The sequence below is a fragment of the Phodopus roborovskii genome, unplaced genomic scaffold (genome assembly GCF_943737965.1).
Source record: "Phodopus roborovskii unplaced genomic scaffold, PHOROB, whole genome shotgun sequence".
In the NCBI taxonomy this organism is placed as follows: domain Eukaryota; kingdom Metazoa; phylum Chordata; class Mammalia; order Rodentia; family Cricetidae; genus Phodopus; species Phodopus roborovskii.
Window position 1 is genome coordinate 22,421,138 of NW_026126469.1, and position 16,020 is coordinate 22,437,157.

Below are 16,020 nucleotides of genomic sequence, written 5' to 3' on the forward strand. Positions count from 1 at the left end.
CGCGCAGGCCCTCGGGCGGACCCGGAGCTGTTTACCCAGGCGGCCAAGGCCGCGACCGCCCGCTATAAAGGGCGCGCAGCGGGCTCCAGAGCGCAACGGGCTTCCGCTCGCCGAGCAGTTCGCCTCCCCGGGAGTCTCGCGAGGCGGAGCCCACTGGGGCCAGGACGGCTCCCTCCGCCGGTTCCCGGGAGCGTCGGGCCTCGGCTCGCCCGCACCGGACGCTGCGCCGCGCCGCGCGCCACGTGAGCCGGAGCCGGAGCCCGCCCCCCAGGCTGCGCGCGCACACTCGACGCCTGGGCATCGCGTGACTCGGGCGGGCGCACGGGCTGAGCGGCAGGCGGCCCCGGGGCCGCGCCACTTCCGACGCGGCGCGGCGCTCGCAGCAGGTTCCGGGGCGCGCCGCGGCGGCGGCCTGCGATTCGGGCGGGATGGAGGAGGCCGCGATCGGAGACGCCGAGCTCAACTGGTCCCGCCTGAGCGTTTCGACCGAGACGCTGGAGTCGGAGCTGGAGGCGCGCTCCGAGGAGCGGCGGGGCTCGCGGGAGGCGCTGCTGCGGCTGCGGCTGCTGCTGCCCTACAACCGGCTGACGTCGCTGCCGCGGGCGCTGGGCAGCGGTTTCCCGCACCTCCAGCTCCTGGACGTGAGCGGGAACGCGCTCACGGCGCTGGGACCGGAGCTGCTGACGCTGAGCGGCCTGCGCACGCTGCTGGCCAGGAACAACCGGCTCGGCGGCCCGGGCTCGCTGCCCAAGGGCCTGGCCCAGTCGCCGCTCTGTCGCAGCCTGCAGGTGCTCAACCTCAGCGGCAACTGCTTCCAGGAGGTGCCCGCCTCGCTGCTGGAGCTGCGCGCGCTGCAGACCCTCAGCCTGGGCGGCAACCAGCTCCAGAGCATCCCCGCCGAGATCGAGAACTTGCAGCGGTGAGAGGCTACGGGACGGGGTCGTGGGGGCGGGCAGGGTGGAGAGCTGGGCGGTGGCCCGAGCTCCGTGGCACCCAACCCAGTTGGAGGCGAGGACTGCCGGGCCATCCATCGCCGGTGGTAACACGTAGCTAAGGTTGAGTGGGTCGTGGCGTCTGCGTTGTGTTTGGTCTACGCAGGTCTTCCAGGCAGTTTAGCTGCGTTCTTTTTTCTGACCGCCCCCCCCCCCCAAACAGTGAGCTCCGGAACTCACTCCGTAGCCCAGGCTGGCTTCTGCCCTCCAGGGTGCCTCGAAACCCGGCTTCGCCTTGTTTCTTGAGTCTAGAGAGGAGGCGAAGTGGGCACCCATTAACGGAGGTTACTGGAAAGCCGTCCTTGACTTTCCGTGCCTTTGCATCGCAGTGCTTTTATCGTGGTGCTCTGATCTAGTCCCTTCCTTTTCGTTCTATTTGCAGCTCCCCCTTCTCTTCAGCGATTGTCGAAGTACCATTAGTGGAGTTAGTGAACATTGCACTTATCCACCCTATAGAAAAGGCAGCTTGTCACTGCTAAATGTGGATTGGGTGAGCCTCGTCACAGGGGCGCTTCCTTTGACCCTGGGGTACTCACACTTCCAAATCTTACCTTAGGAGTCGCTCCTGCGATTCCTTTTAACTTTTTTTGGGAGGGGGGTCGCCCCGAAGCAGAGTTTCGCCGTGTAGCCCTGGCTAACCTGGAATTTGCTCTGTAGGCCAGTCTGGCCTCGAGCTCAGATCTCCCTGCCTCTGCCTGGGACGCCACAGCCCAGCTTGTGCCTCCTTTATTCTGTTCCCTGACAATTACAGCCGAACTCCTTCATCTCGCTCATCCCACCATTGTGTTTATCTGATTGACTATCATTTCTTCCTTACAGGAATTGTCTACCTAACCTAGTAGGTTATTTATTCAACAGTGTAGAATTTAATGGAATGAGGACATACAGAAAAAAAGGGTACTGAAAGTTCCCTAGGGTGACCTGCAGGGGAGTTGGAAGTAAAACAGCAACAAAGAAGTATCTTCTGTTTGTTAAATATTTTCAGCTCCTTTATTGGATTAGCCAAGTTAAAAGAATGTGGCGCAGGAGAGAACATTTTAGTTAACAGGGAAAACATGGACCTGGGAATAAAAATTAATGTCTCAGCCTTAGGCAGGTCACTCACTTAATGTGTTCTATTTGCAGAATGAGACATCTGGACATTGTGTCCCTTAATTTGCTCCTTGATAGATGTTTGCAGGGTACTTGGTGTCTCCAACATTCCCTTAGGCTCTAGGGTGACTTGCTGAGCATGTCCTGCCTACATGGATCTAACAAGTTATATTAGCACAGGGAAGAGATGCTAAACATTTATGGATTTTCTTATTAAGTTGTGCTTAGCAATAAATCCTGGTTGTGAGAGCACCTTGAGATGGAATCACAGGGATTTGACCTGTTTTGGCATTTGAGTCAGGCTTTTGAAGGAAGTACCAGGGCAAGTTAAGTACTGTGAGCCATTGGGATCAGTCCAAGTAAAGAGTAGGGTGTGTGTGAAAGTCCCGAAGCAAGGAGAATAATGGCCAAACTGCTGAAAGATGAGCATTGTGCTAGACAGTGACATTAAAACTGGGGCCACTCAGCCTGTCAGCACAGCTTGAAGGCTTCTGTAGAGTGTGGGTTACATTCTGAATGCACATGTGTCTTGTTCCAGTGGAGTGAGGAGAGGCTGGAGAGAGAGGGGAATTTTGAGTCTGCTTAGGAGACCATTGTGATACAATAGAGATGATAATCTACAAGAGTGCTAGGAAGAGATAGGATGTAGGACAGCTAAGGAGAGATTTATGTTAATTTGATGTGCTCTGGTTCCTTTTAATTGAAATACTGTGTGATTTCAATTCCAGCATATTAAGAGGAACCCATGGAGAGAATTATCTCCACATGGAAAAAGTAGGCAAAGTAGGTAAAGGGTGGGCTGTGTCATAGGTCTTCTAGCATTCTCTATGAGTCTAAGATGAGGTGTTCTATTTCTAGCGGTAGAAACAAACTCAGAGAAAGGAGGTCTCAAGATCACAAAACCCATTAAGTAGTAGAACTGGGTTTGACCTTCTAGGGTCTCTGATACCAAATCCATGGATTTTCCAGTGGCCAGGTAGGGCTAGGACCCAAGTATCTAGGCTTCTGTTGTGTTGGCACATGTGATCCAGAGAACTATGTCAGGTCATTTATACCTGGTTGACCTGATTTATGGTCTTTGGCTTGACAAATTCTGGGACTTTTTGCATGGTGATTTTTTGTTGTTCAGTACTATACTGATAGGAATCAGCAAAGGCTTAGAAAATAAGTTCTAGTTGGATGTAGACCAATGGGGTCATGCAGAATTGTACTCCTAGAGAAAGAAGCAGCTTCGACCATGACCTAGTTCATTTCCTTCTTTTCACGGATGAGGAGGCTGAGATGTGAATGAGTTGCTTGGAGCCAAATCATTGCCCCAGTGAGAGCTCAGTGGTTCAGTTCTCAAAGACTTCCAACTATTCTGAAATGCTGGAAAATGAAGGTGGTGTTATAGTCACTTGAACATCATGTTCTTCCAAAATCTGTGTAAATTCTCCTCATTGTAACCCTGGTGTGTACTGTGTGCTGGGGTATGCTGCTGTGTTCCTCCTCTCCTCCCTTCCCGGTGCTGAGGGTGGACCGCATGACCTTCCACTTGCTAGGCAAGTCTAATATGTTGACACATGAAGATTCTGTCCTTTTGAAGAACAGTCAAGAAGAACAGTTTTTTTAAAATTACACAAAGCATATGGTGTACAAAAATGTCCCTTTCTCTACCTGTCACCATTCCAGGAAAGAATAACAAAACTTGCCTTAACATGCCACTGGCCTCTCCAGGTTTTCCTGGGCCTTAGATTTGTCTTAACTCTGCTTGTAGTTTACAATGCTTAAAGGTAGGAATGGTTCACACTTTGACATTCTTCTGACAAACTTAGGTTTTATTCCTCTCAGTTCAGAAACTTATTGGGGAGACTGAGAGTCTGAGCCAAATGAGTTTTCTGGGTCTTTTTCTGATCTTTTAAAAAAGCAGTGTCCTATGTTTTAGTGAACCTCCCATGTTGTCTGTTCAGTGTAATTTTCAAAGATAAATATATGAGGGTTGCAGCAAAAACAAAGGCTAAAAATGAATCTGTGGAATGTTAAAGCTATTCTACAGTGGCTATCTTAGGAATGAGGTAACTCAACAAGATGATAAGTAGAAAAATGTGCTAAAATTTAAATAAAACCCTTTCTCTATTTAAAACCTTACATTGAATTTGTGGATGTCCATTTCTTTGTGTTGACTTTCTTTAATTTCATACAGTGTATTAGCAGATCATCACCCCTCTACACACATTGCTAGGTTTGATACTACCTCCCTACCTAACCAACTTCAAATTCTCTTTCCGTTTTGTCCTTAAACCCTCCAAATTCAATGTTGATGTTACCCTGCTACTCCTGGATTGTGGGGCCTGACCTGAAGTGTGGTTGACCTACAAAACTGACTCTACCCCACCCCCAGCAGCCATCAAATGCCTAAATAATTTCTCAGCTACTGGTGGGACTTTGTGTTAATATCCAGTTCATGGTTGGATTTTGTGAGGGTTGAGCTTGCACAGGTCTTTGCATGCTGTCACAATTGCTGTGAGTTGTTATATACAACAGCCCTCTTGTGTCTAGGAAATACTGCTTTCTTGACGTTACCTACTACCTCTGGTGCTTAGAGACTTCCCACCCCTTTTTACTTCAGGATCCTGAGCCTTGGGGCTTTGGAATGTGAAATGGATTAGGGCTGAGCACTCCTCAGTCTCTGGATCTCTGCATGCTAAGCAGGTGCAGGGCTCTGTACTAGTTGCCATCTACATCAGGAAGAATCTTCTCTGATGATTGAGAGATAGATGCACTTGTCTGTGTACAGCAGTAAGTCAACAGCAGTGTTTTAATGCCCTGTCCATTTAATAGAATAATAGTTGGCTCTCCCCTAGGGCCTATGACATACCTAACCACAGGTTTTTTTGTTTTGTTTTGTTTTTGTTTTTTGTACCAATAACAATGCCAAATATCTTCCATTTTATAGAAGAGGCTTTAAATGCAATCAGAAAGTGGTTGGTTTACTCCTGTAAAAGGGAGTGGGAACGCCCTAAGTATGTTTTCTAACTCAGAGAAGGAAAGGAAGAAAATTTTCCATGAAACAGAAAGAGAAGTTTTAGAATGGAGATATATGAAAAACACAAGTAAAAGTCTTAAAAAAAAAAAATACATAGTAGTCTCCTCCATCTACTCATGATTTCAGGTACTCACAATCAACTGTGGCCCAGAAATACTACATGTAGAATTCTAGAAATAAACATTTCATAATTCTTAAGTTGCTGCCCATTCTGAGTTTCATGAGGAAATCAAGTTGCCCCATCCAAAACCTGAATGGGCTCTCATTCCCCAGGGAGTGCCCAGTCCTTGGATCCCACCTTGCTCTGCTCCATGGTCCACCTCATCTATCTTACCTGCTCTCCTGCTCTGTACGCCTACCTGCCTGTGAATCACTTAGTAGCTTCCTTGACGACTGTTTTTGCCTCATTGGAACAAAGTTCCTGACACAAGCAACTTGAGGGAAGAGCTGACTCGGTCTCAGACAGTGCTGGCCTTGTGGTGGAAGGCATGGGAAGCAGCTCAGTACACAGTGCATGTGTGGCAGAGGTTGGCTATTAACATGGCAGATGGCCGGAACCAGGGAAGGAGTATAACTCCCAGAGGTCTGCCATTAGTGACACACTTCCACCAGCTGGGACCAAGCGTTCACCATATAAACACTTAAGAGCTATTATAGATGACCGTTGCACCTGCGAAAGAGAATAAACAAGTCAGCTACAAATGACTATAGTGACTGATGAGATAATGAGGCCAGATATGGAAGGAAATTGAAGGACATCTGCCAGCAAAATGGAAATATCATATGTGGCTCAGAACAGTAGGGGGAAAGAATGAAAGAAAAGAAACTATGCCAGTAAGAAAAGGCAGCACCAAAGAGAGACAATATACTGAGATAGATCATTATAGACCCTAGTCCCTAACATATCAACAATCAAGTTGTTCCCTGTTTGTGCATGAGAGGTACGTAAAAACACTAGTAAAAGAAAAAGACACTAGTAAATTAAAAATGAAAAGATATTTCTGGCAACTGTATTGCTTCCAGTCGCACACATTCATCCAGCTAACTGTGAGTAAAATAATGCAACCAGCTTTCATTTAAAACCCATCTACCAGCAGGGGACTGGAGAGATGACTCTGAGAGTCATCTTGAAAAGGGTTGGAGTTAGCTTCCCATCACTCAGGTCAGGTGGCTCAAAACTGCCTGTAACTTTAGCTCCAGGGGATCCAATGACTTCTGGCTTCTCTGAGCACCACACACCCATGCATGCACATAAACACAAAATTAAATATTAAAACCCACCTATCATACCTAGGATAAAATTCAAAATCCTTCCAGGCTTTGTGATCCGACCTTCCCAGGCCAGCTGTTAACTGCTGAGTTCCGACTACCGCGTTTCCTCTTCAGTCTGCTGTGCTATAACTTTGCATTGCACTGACCGCTTTTTGTCAGTTCACTCAGCTCTGCTCACATTTCTCATAAGAGAAAGCTTTCCTCTGGGCAGTGGTGATGCACACCTTTTTAATCCCAGCTCAGGAGGCAGAGTACTATCTGCTCTAAGAGACAAGTGATTGACACTATAGTGCCTGACACATGGTAGATGTTCATATTTGTAGACTAGGTGTTTTATGCTATCTTTAATAAGCAGAGAGTAACTGGCCCTAATTTTTATGACAGTAAGTGGTGGAATTGAATGAAGTAAATGCTAACAGCAAAAGCTGGAAGCAATATTGATAATCAGGGGAAGTGGATCTAGAACAAACTGGATTTAAAGGAACAAAGAAACACTTCATATGAATTAAGTAACACTCCAACAGGAAGTTTTAGGAGTTAGAAGCTTGATGTGTCTGCAATGTAGCTTTTGGGAGCAAAAAGTAACAGACATCTAAGTGGAACACTGTGGTTATGTGGGAGATGAGCATCCAGTAAGGAGGCAGATGACAAACTACAGCTTCTGAATTGCTCCTTTTACAAAGGCAACATGAATCTTATAATACATCTAAAGCAAGCAAAAAGTAGGTCACAAAGGAACAAAGTTATGCAGAGCATGTATTTAGCAGCAGAGCTCTCAACAAAGCAATGGAAATTGTCTAAACCATGAGGAAATGGACAAATGGTATGAACCAGAAATGCTCTGAGGATATGCAAATAATCAGAAACACAGAGACAAAACTAAATTTCACTAATTAGAAAATTGCAGATCTGTAGGTGAAAAGTGCAGAATAGTACCTTTTTCACACCATCAAGTTACTTTCAAAAAAGGTGTTGTCAAGGGGATATGGTCTGAAGTGGAGATAGGGTCACCAAAGGAGGCTGGTGAGCAGGCAGATCTGCCAACTGCAGGCTCAAAGGAGAGACTGCCTCATATATGAGAGTAATTGAGGAAGACATTCAAGTCCACGCTGGCTTCCACATGCATGCACGTTTGCACACACATAGGGGCAAAAAGTAAAATGCCCACCAGATAACTCCTATTTTGGCTGACAGTGTAGTAGCCTGGTTTCCCCCCACCCCACCCCCACTTTAAAGCTGGTATTTTGTTATTTTACTTGTGTTTTATTTGAAAGTCTTTGAAAGAACAATAGTTCTGAGCAGAGTAACAAAACCAAAAGTAATAGTAGGAAAGTTGCAAATACATTGTGTGTGTACGCTCTTTATTTTTATGAATACTGTTAAGAGCTGACTGTCACCTCCCTGCAAAACTCCTTTGGAAGGAGCCTTTCTACAATCATCAGAAAATAGCATTATGTCTTGTTGCTATATATCCTACATTGAAGATGTTTATAATCAGGGTTAACTAGAACTTTAACTCTGAAGAATGTACTTGCTTTATTAAGAGCAAAGAAACTTTGTATATGGTTTTCTGTGGTGATTGTACTCTAACAGATAAAGCTTGTCTGAAGATCAGAGGGTGGAGACAGTTCTCTGCCCATTTTGGATGAAGGGCAAGATTATGGGGTTTCCCTTTGCCTGTGAATCAAATACAAGCATGCCAGCATGGATTGCAGGGTGCTTCTAACTAACTTATCGTCTCCAGCCTTGTCTGGGATCTTCGAGGAAAAAAATCTCTTTTATTAACAGGTGTGCCCATTGAGTCTTCAAAGCCCCCTCCTCTATCCAGAGTCTTATATCTTCTTTCTTTCCTCCCTCTGTTTTTTTTTTTGTTTGTTTGTTTGTTTGTTTTTTGTTTGTTTGGTTGGTTGGTTGTTTGTTTGGTTGGTTGGTTGGTTGGTTGGTTTTTATGAGACAGGGTTCCTCTGTGTAATAGCTGTCCTGGAACTCACTCTGTAGACCAGGCTGGCCTTGAACTCACAGAGATCCACCTATCACTGCCCAGGCCAAAATGTTTTTTCCCTGTCTAAGGACTAAGTTCGTGTCCCAGCTGGGGGAAGCTTTTCCATGAGAGCTGCTGTGACCCTTCATATTCTTTTCCAGTCCCCTAAACTGTTCTCTTGTTTTGGTGGTTTAATCATGCATTGTTTTGCATTCACTTTCTGGAAACTGCTTAGCACAGTATTTCTCAACCTCTGGGTTGCAACCTATTTGGGGTCAAATGACCCTTTCACAGGGGTAGCCTAAGATCAGTTGTGTATCAGATATTTGCATTATGATTCATAACAGTAGCAAAAATCACAGTTATAATTTATCGATGAAAATAAGCTATGGTTGGGGGCCACCACAACATGAGGAACTGGATTAAGGGGCCTGAGCATTAGGAAGGTTGAGAACCACTGGCTAGCTTAGAGCAGATCCTGAGTAAAATATGTGAATGAGTATGTGTCCATTGTAGTAGAGACAATGAAGTATCTTGACCAACTTGTATTTATTTGCTTTTTTAAATTTTCTTTTACAGTTTAGAATGCTTATACCTTGGAGGAAACTTCATTAAAGAAATCCCACCAGAATTAGCAAATCTACCTTCTCTGAATTACTTGGTGTTATGTGACAACAAAATCCAAAGTGTGCCTCCTCAGCTTTCACAGTGAGTAGTCTTGGCTTATAGAGACAGCCATTTGTGGTTATGAGTCACTGTCTGGAACTCTCTTTGTGCTTTATATATTGGAAAGAATGAAGAGTATGCCAATAATCTCAACAGGATATTCTTAAGTTCAAGACCAACTTGGGCTACATAGTAAGACGTTGATTTAAAAAGAAAAGGCAAAGAAATAGGTATGCTTTAAAAAAAAAAAAAAAAAAAAAAAAAAGCAGTGCTTAATAGCTCTGCAGCTTGTTATAAGCTGAGTAGCTTTTAATTTTATTTAAGTGTTCTGGTCTATTCCTCAAAGTATTTGCTCAGCTGGCTGTGTATGTGTGTGTGTGCATATGTGTCTCTGCAAGAGTGTATGTCTGTGTGCAGGTAGGTATAGGTTTGCATGCTCATTTTGGAGGCCAGATGCCATTCACTTCCTTTGTGATGGGGTGTCATCAGCCTGGAGAGTTTACCAGTCAGTCTAGACTTGTTGGCCAGAAGGTCCAGCGCACTGCCTTTGGGACACCTGACATTTTTAACTGGCATTTTCACGTTGGTGCTGGGGATCGAACTCGGGTCCTTATGCAAGGCAGAGGCTTTACTGACTGTCCCAGCCCCTCAGCTTGCTTCTTGTAACAGAAAAAAATAGTAATTTGGCATAACTTTCTTGAGGAACTTGGCAGATTTTATCTGATGCTAAGCAAACTCCTGTCCATATGTGGCTTTATAATGAAAAGGGTCATTATTTATGGCATACCTGAAATCTTTTGTAAGTGCTAAAATAGGCCCTCCAATGTCCTTAAATCTATCATTTGTCCCAGCTAGGACATCAGAGTACTTTAAGTGTTTTAAGTACCCAGAAGGAAAGTCTTTGATAGCATTTATAAGACTATTCTGAGTTCATTTTAGACACTTTTTCTTCTGTTGACCTCAGTCCTAATTGTTCTTTCATATGGGAGGCTCAAAGCCTGTGTATACACACACAGATGTGTTTGTGCACATTTAGAAATGTGTGTAGCCGTGCTTCATTACCTTTGGCTTCTGTGTTGTGTTCATTCCAGGTTGCATTCACTTCGTTCTCTCAGTCTCCACAATAACTTACTGACTTACCTGCCTCGAGAGATCCTCAACCTTATCCATCTGGAAGAGTTGAGTTTACGAGGAAATCCACTGGTTGTTCGGTTCGTTAGAGATTTAACGTACGACCCTCCAACTCTGCTGGAATTAGCTGCAAGGACCATTAAGATCCGAAGTATTTCTTACACTCCCTGTGACCTTCCTGGGAATCTCTTAAGATACTTGGGTTCAGCCAGCAATTGCCCAAACCCAAAATGTGGTGGTAAGTGAATAGAATATTGGTCCTTTTCAAATTCATTTAGCCATGTTTAAAATTTAATGTTGTGTTGTTTTATAAAGCTTCTTTCATACAAAGTAGTAAGACATTTAACTCCCTGAGCCTCCTTTCTTCTTAAAAATTATTTTCATACTAATTTTGACTTCAAACACAAGGAAAATACCCAGGGAATCTCATCCTGTATTAGAACATTATGAGGAAAGTACAGTGATAAAATGAAAGAAAATACAAAGAAATATAAACAGTTCTTCCATGTTTATTTGAAGGTTCACTATTCATTGTATCAGATACAGTTAGGGTACACTTAGAGATGTGTATCAGCAGACTGTGCCCATTTCAGGATGAACAAAAGAACTTTATATTCTTCAACTCCATAGTCTAAGATTCGCATTTAGAGCATTGGGAGACAACTAACACTTTTAAATAAGTCTGTTTTTAATAAGCTATAGAAAGGCACTGGTGTGAGGATAAATGTAAATACCAAGAAAACGTTACGTAATGATAGCAAAACCAGGTAAGATTTTCCCCAAAAAAGGGTCATCTTGTGTCTTAACATTATTGTATAGGTAAAAAGAAAACAACAGGTAAATTTCTCATATTGTTACAAGATAAAGACTGAGTTTAAGAAGAAAAGCATTCTCTGAGCTGGTTTGATCACCTCCTCTCAAGAGCAAGGGTTGCTGTCTTTGTCTGTGGGCCTCTGTCTAGAAATGGCTGTGACAGTGGCAGGGGACTGTTGAAAGTAGGGTGTGAAGACTTGTAGGAGGCATTCCCACCATTGCTTCCTGTGAAACCCAGTGGGCCAGTGTCCGTCCTTTTGGAAGTGTTCCTCTAAAGAGAAAGAAACTCTCCTCTCTTCGCTGCCTTTTCATTGACTTCTTCAGTATTCTAAAGAACTGTTTCTATTAGGAATGCCTTTAAAATTACAAGTTTAAAATTTCAGATAACATTGATAAATCACTTAAATAAAATCAATCATTTTACATGCTTCCCTATCACCACCCCAGGTTCCTTGTTGAACTGTTAAGTTAAAAATCATCATTTATGAGACATTTTCTCTTTGTATGGTTTGAAAGCTTACAATGACTAGTACTATGGGAAGCTAACACAGTTATGAGGGGTTTATTTTAAACCCATTGAATGTGTCTACTTTCTAAATTGATCAGAGTATAAACCATAAAATGCTGTAGGGGAGCCAAGCCTGGTAGCACACGCCTTTATTCCCATACTCAGGAGGCACAGGCAAATGGAGCTCTGAGTTGGAGGCCATCCTGGTCTACACAGAGTTCCAGGCCAGCCAGGGATACAAGTGAGGTCTTCCCTTTAAAAATTAAATAAGTAAAAAGGTTAGCAATGGGGAGGTCTCCTTTGATTAGACCAGATCACTCTGTTTTGGTTCGTCATGTGATAGAGGGTAGTTGGGAAACTTAGGTTTGAAGTTTAAGACACAATTCTGCAGTGGGGGGATGGTAAGGTGTTTCTAAAGGATCTGTAGAGTCCGTTGCCTTCCTCTCAGCTCTGGCTGTAGCTCTATTCCACTGAAGGACAGTAGTTCAGGAGGTCTTAAGTAAGAACCGTAAGAGAAATACCAGTTTTTTTGTTTGTTTGTTTTCTCTGGGTAGCTTTTGTAGCCTTTCCTGGAACTTGCTCTGTAGAACAGGCTTACCTCAAACTCACAGAGATCCTCCTGCATCTGCCTTAAAGGCATGTACCACCACCACCCACTGGAAATACCAGTTTTGGGGAGAGGGGGCGTTGTAAGATTTTTTTTTTTTTTAGTTTTTTTTTTTGTTTGTTTGTTTGTTTGTTTTTAATTTTTAAAAAAATTATTTCTCTCCAGGTGGTGGTGGTGCATGCCTTTAATGAATGCCACCCAGCACTTGGGAGGCAGAGGCAGGTGGATCTTTGTGAGTTTTCCTTCCTGGAGCCCTCTATGTGTGTCCCTCTTAGGGTTCCCCTTTTTCCTTAGCTTCTCTGCATTTGTGGATTGTAGGCTGGTTATCCTTTGCTTTACATCTAATATGCACTTATGAGTGAGTACGTCCGGTGTTTGTCTTTCTGGGTCTGGGTTACTCAGGGTAGTTTTTTCTAGTTCCATCCATTTGTAGATGTCATTGTTTTTTTACTGCTGAGTAGTACTCCATTGTGTAAATGTATCACATTTTCTCTATCCATTGATAGAGTTGAGGGGCACCTAAGTTGTTTCCAGGTTCTGGCTATTACAAATAGCTGCTATGAACATAGTTGAGCAAATGTTTTTGTGATATGATTGTGCACCCTTTGGTGCACTGAGGAGTGGTTTTGCTAGGTCTTGAGGTAAATTGATTCCCAAACTCCCTGGCTGCTCAGCCATCTCAAGAGCCCCCCTTGCCTTCTCTTAGCAATTAGATTGCTACCTGGAACGTCATCCATTATTTCTCTACACTGTGCTATGAGAAGGGATTGCTGGAATACTTCTGCTTAAAGCTTGAGATGCAGTGTTTCTCTAGAAAAAGGACTCTGGGTCTTTGTGCTTTTACTGACTTCTTATATTCTTCTCCCTAGGAGTCTATTTTGACTGCTGTGTCAGACAAATTAAGTTTGTGGACTTCTGCGGGAAGTACCGCCTCCCCCTGATGCACTATTTGTGTTCTCCAGAATGTTCTTCCCCCTGCAGCTCTGCCACACACAGCTCTACATCCCAGAGTGAGTCTGACTCAGAAGATGAAGCCAGTGTTGCTGCACACAGGATGCAGAAGGTTCTTCTTGGTTGAGCAGCAGTGGGTGTTGAAAAATACTAAAACTAAGCAAAGATGATTAAAAAAGAAAATGGAGCTTGAAAATGATTGGAAACCTTTGTGTTTTCATCTTGAATGTCCATGTAAGAGTTGCAGTGACATGAAAGATTTCGCATTCTGTCTGTCCATTTAGCAAGATTGAGTTCAGTTCCATGTTTAGATTCTTTTGAGTGTAATTTATTATAAATGGCAGTTCAAAATTCAACTGGTTGGTCACAATTTTCAATTAAGTCTTTGATGAAACACTAACACAATGGTACACTCTGAAGAGCAGTCATAATCTGCCTGAGTGGTGTCACCTGGGACAGTTGGGTTGATTATAGTAGGACACCCTGACAGCTGTACTACGAGAGTTGTCCTGGTTTGTGCTGAACACTGCCATAAATAGAATGAGCCTTCTGCTTGTGTCACCCCTGGGCTTGAGCCTTTGTGACCAACTAACCAGTACAGTAAGGACTATCACCTTTAAATGGAATATGCAAACTTCAGTTCTTGTTTTGTGTGATTGTTCCTGACTTTATGCAATCTAGCTATGATGTGTTACAGTGCCTTAATCCTAGCAAGGATATGGAAGCTTATTCTAAAAATGATTTCAGAGCAACCTACAACCTGACACTATGCAAAACACTAGGAAATAGGCTTTAACAGACTAGGTAAACAACTGTGTAGATAATACCAAGTCCTGTGGGCCTGGAACTCTTTATGTAGAGTGGGCTGGCCAGGAACTCAGATTCACCCGCCTCTACCTCCTGGTGCTGGCATCAAAGGTGTGCACCACCATCTACTTCTCTGACCACCTCAACTTCAATTTGTTAACTGCAGTGATCTCTTACAAGCATGGCTTTCACATTTATAGGAGGCTACAGTCACGATCCATCTATTTACCAAAAGACAGAATAATTGTTCTTGACAGAAAAATCTAGATGGCAAGTAATCTAAGAAAAGCTGCTTTATAATATTGGACTAAATGAGGGGAAGTTGGACATGGCTGTGCACACCTCCAAACCAGCACTTGGGAGGTAGAGGCAGAAGATCAGGAGTTCAGAGTTAGCCTAGGCACCATAGTGAAATTGAGGCCAGCCTGGGCTATATACTCGAAAACTCGTCCCAACGTGGGGGTGGGGAGGATTTGAACTGTCAAATGTGCCTCCTTTGCTTGTGTTGTATACTAACCAAAACTTTCTGCATTTGAAAGAAAAACTACAACTAGATAACATGACAGTTGAAGGTAGTCAGAATAGAGCTTAGTATGTTCATCCACAATAGAATAGTTCACAAAGTTGGTTTAACCATTGAACACTACGAAGTATCGATAAAACAGGAATGAAAACATTAAAGTTTTCCTTTAAGATGTAGGAGATGTAGGAGAAAAATAGTAACAGATTATTGTCATTGGAAATTAACAAATTTTCCTAAGTGGGCATCAGAATATGTCTTAATTCACTACTGATGATTAAATAACCAACTTGAATTAATAGCACAAAGGCTGGTTTGTAAGTGCTAAAGGTAGTTTCAGATTACATTAGGGCGTCCAGTGTTCTCTTAAAGAGTGCTTTGTTAGAAGCTGAGAATATTTGCATGTTAGGTTTCTTGTATATATTATTTTTTATTTTAGTAGATTGTATTAGTGGATTTTAGGGTAATTCAGGGTTTGTGTGTGTTTGTGTTACGTCATGAAACACGAGAGTTTCGTGGCTGCAGTTGTGAAACGCTGCTATAGTGATCCCCTTACCTTTTCCTCAAAATAGTGTAGTAAGATTATTTTTTTTTATTTAGAAATTTTCTTTTTGTGTTTATAAAAGTGATGTTTTCTACTGCAAATGTAATTGAATGATGTTATAAAGTCTTTGCATTTCACCAAGTGAGCAGCTGTAAGCTGCCTACTGCACGATTAGGAAAGGCACAGATGACTTGGGCAGTACCCAAGTGTCAAACTGTAAATGCTTTGTAATTAGATGACTTTAGTTAATCTAGAATGTTCTCATGGAAAATGTCCAGATTGATGGGACCATATTCTTCTGGTTTAAATATTTCTACTTTCTTGATTAATAGTCATTCTTGACCTAAGTAATAGCTTGAATGGCTTTTTAGAGATTACTTGTAAAATAGCCTTGTAAATAGAGCATCTAACATACATACACTTTCCAGCCTCCTAGAAAGACAGTATAGTGTTTTATCTTTCCTAAATATAAATATTCCAGCCTGTGGCATATGATATGCCTGCCTTATGGTCTTCTTTCAGCAGAGTGTTTATTGTGGTTTTTTATGTGTATAGTTAAACTCTGTGAACAGTGTGCAGCTGTCTTTCTGCAGAGATGGGGATTATAGGGATAGATCCAGGGCCTTGTGCATGCTGAACAAGGTACAGTCCACGCCTAGCATAGATAGCTTTTAGTGAAGTCTTCATTGGCAGCTGTTTTACCTGTTTTGGTTGTTTTTTCTTTCTGTTTTTTAAATCCATCTTTGGCTGTCTTCTTTACTAGAGCTGCCAATGATTGCTATTTTAGTTTTTCATACTTTTTCTTTAAAAATAAAAGCTAATTATAGACATTAACTTAATGAGATAGGAATTGGCCTTCTAGAATTAGGATTATCTTCTGAAGTCAACAGGGTGTATTTTAAGCTGTAGCCTGTCTCTATAGGTATGAATCCCATGTTTACCCAGCTAATGAACATTTAGAATCAACAAGGGCTAATTTTCATAATGCGGCTATTTTATTTTCTGAAACAGAGCCTGGCTATGTAGCCCAGGCTACCCTTGAAGTAGCTGTGTAGCCCAAGCTAGTCTGCTTGTAATGCTCTTGCCTCGGCTTCCCAGCTGCTGGAATCAC

General features: G+C 43.1%; 1 protein-coding gene across 1 annotated transcript; it reads left to right on the forward strand.

Annotated features, from left to right (window-relative positions):
- Positions 1-372: 372 nt before the first annotated feature.
- Positions 373-14,466, forward strand: Lrrc58 (leucine rich repeat containing 58). The gene is made up of 4 exons (XM_051191457.1): positions 373-919; positions 8,942-9,070; positions 10,120-10,397; positions 12,957-14,466. The coding sequence occupies exons 1-4, from the start codon at positions 429-431 to the stop codon at positions 13,163-13,165; spliced, it is 1,107 nt and encodes a 368-aa protein (XP_051047414.1). The 5' UTR covers positions 373-428; the 3' UTR covers positions 13,166-14,466.
- Positions 14,467-16,020: the final 1,554 nt, after the last annotated feature.

Excerpts from the sequence above, each read along its gene's own strand:
- Lrrc58 (XM_051191457.1), top strand. The coding sequence starts at position 429 with ATGGAGGAGGCCGCGATCGGAGACGCCGAGCTCAACTGGTCCCGCCTG. Across the intron at positions 920-8,941 it reads GAGATCGAGAACTTGCAGCG|TTTAGAATGCTTATACCTTG; the intron begins GTGAGAGGCTAC and ends TTTCTTTTACAG. Across the intron at positions 9,071-10,119 it reads GTGCCTCCTCAGCTTTCACA|GTTGCATTCACTTCGTTCTC; the intron begins GTGAGTAGTCTT and ends TGTTCATTCCAG.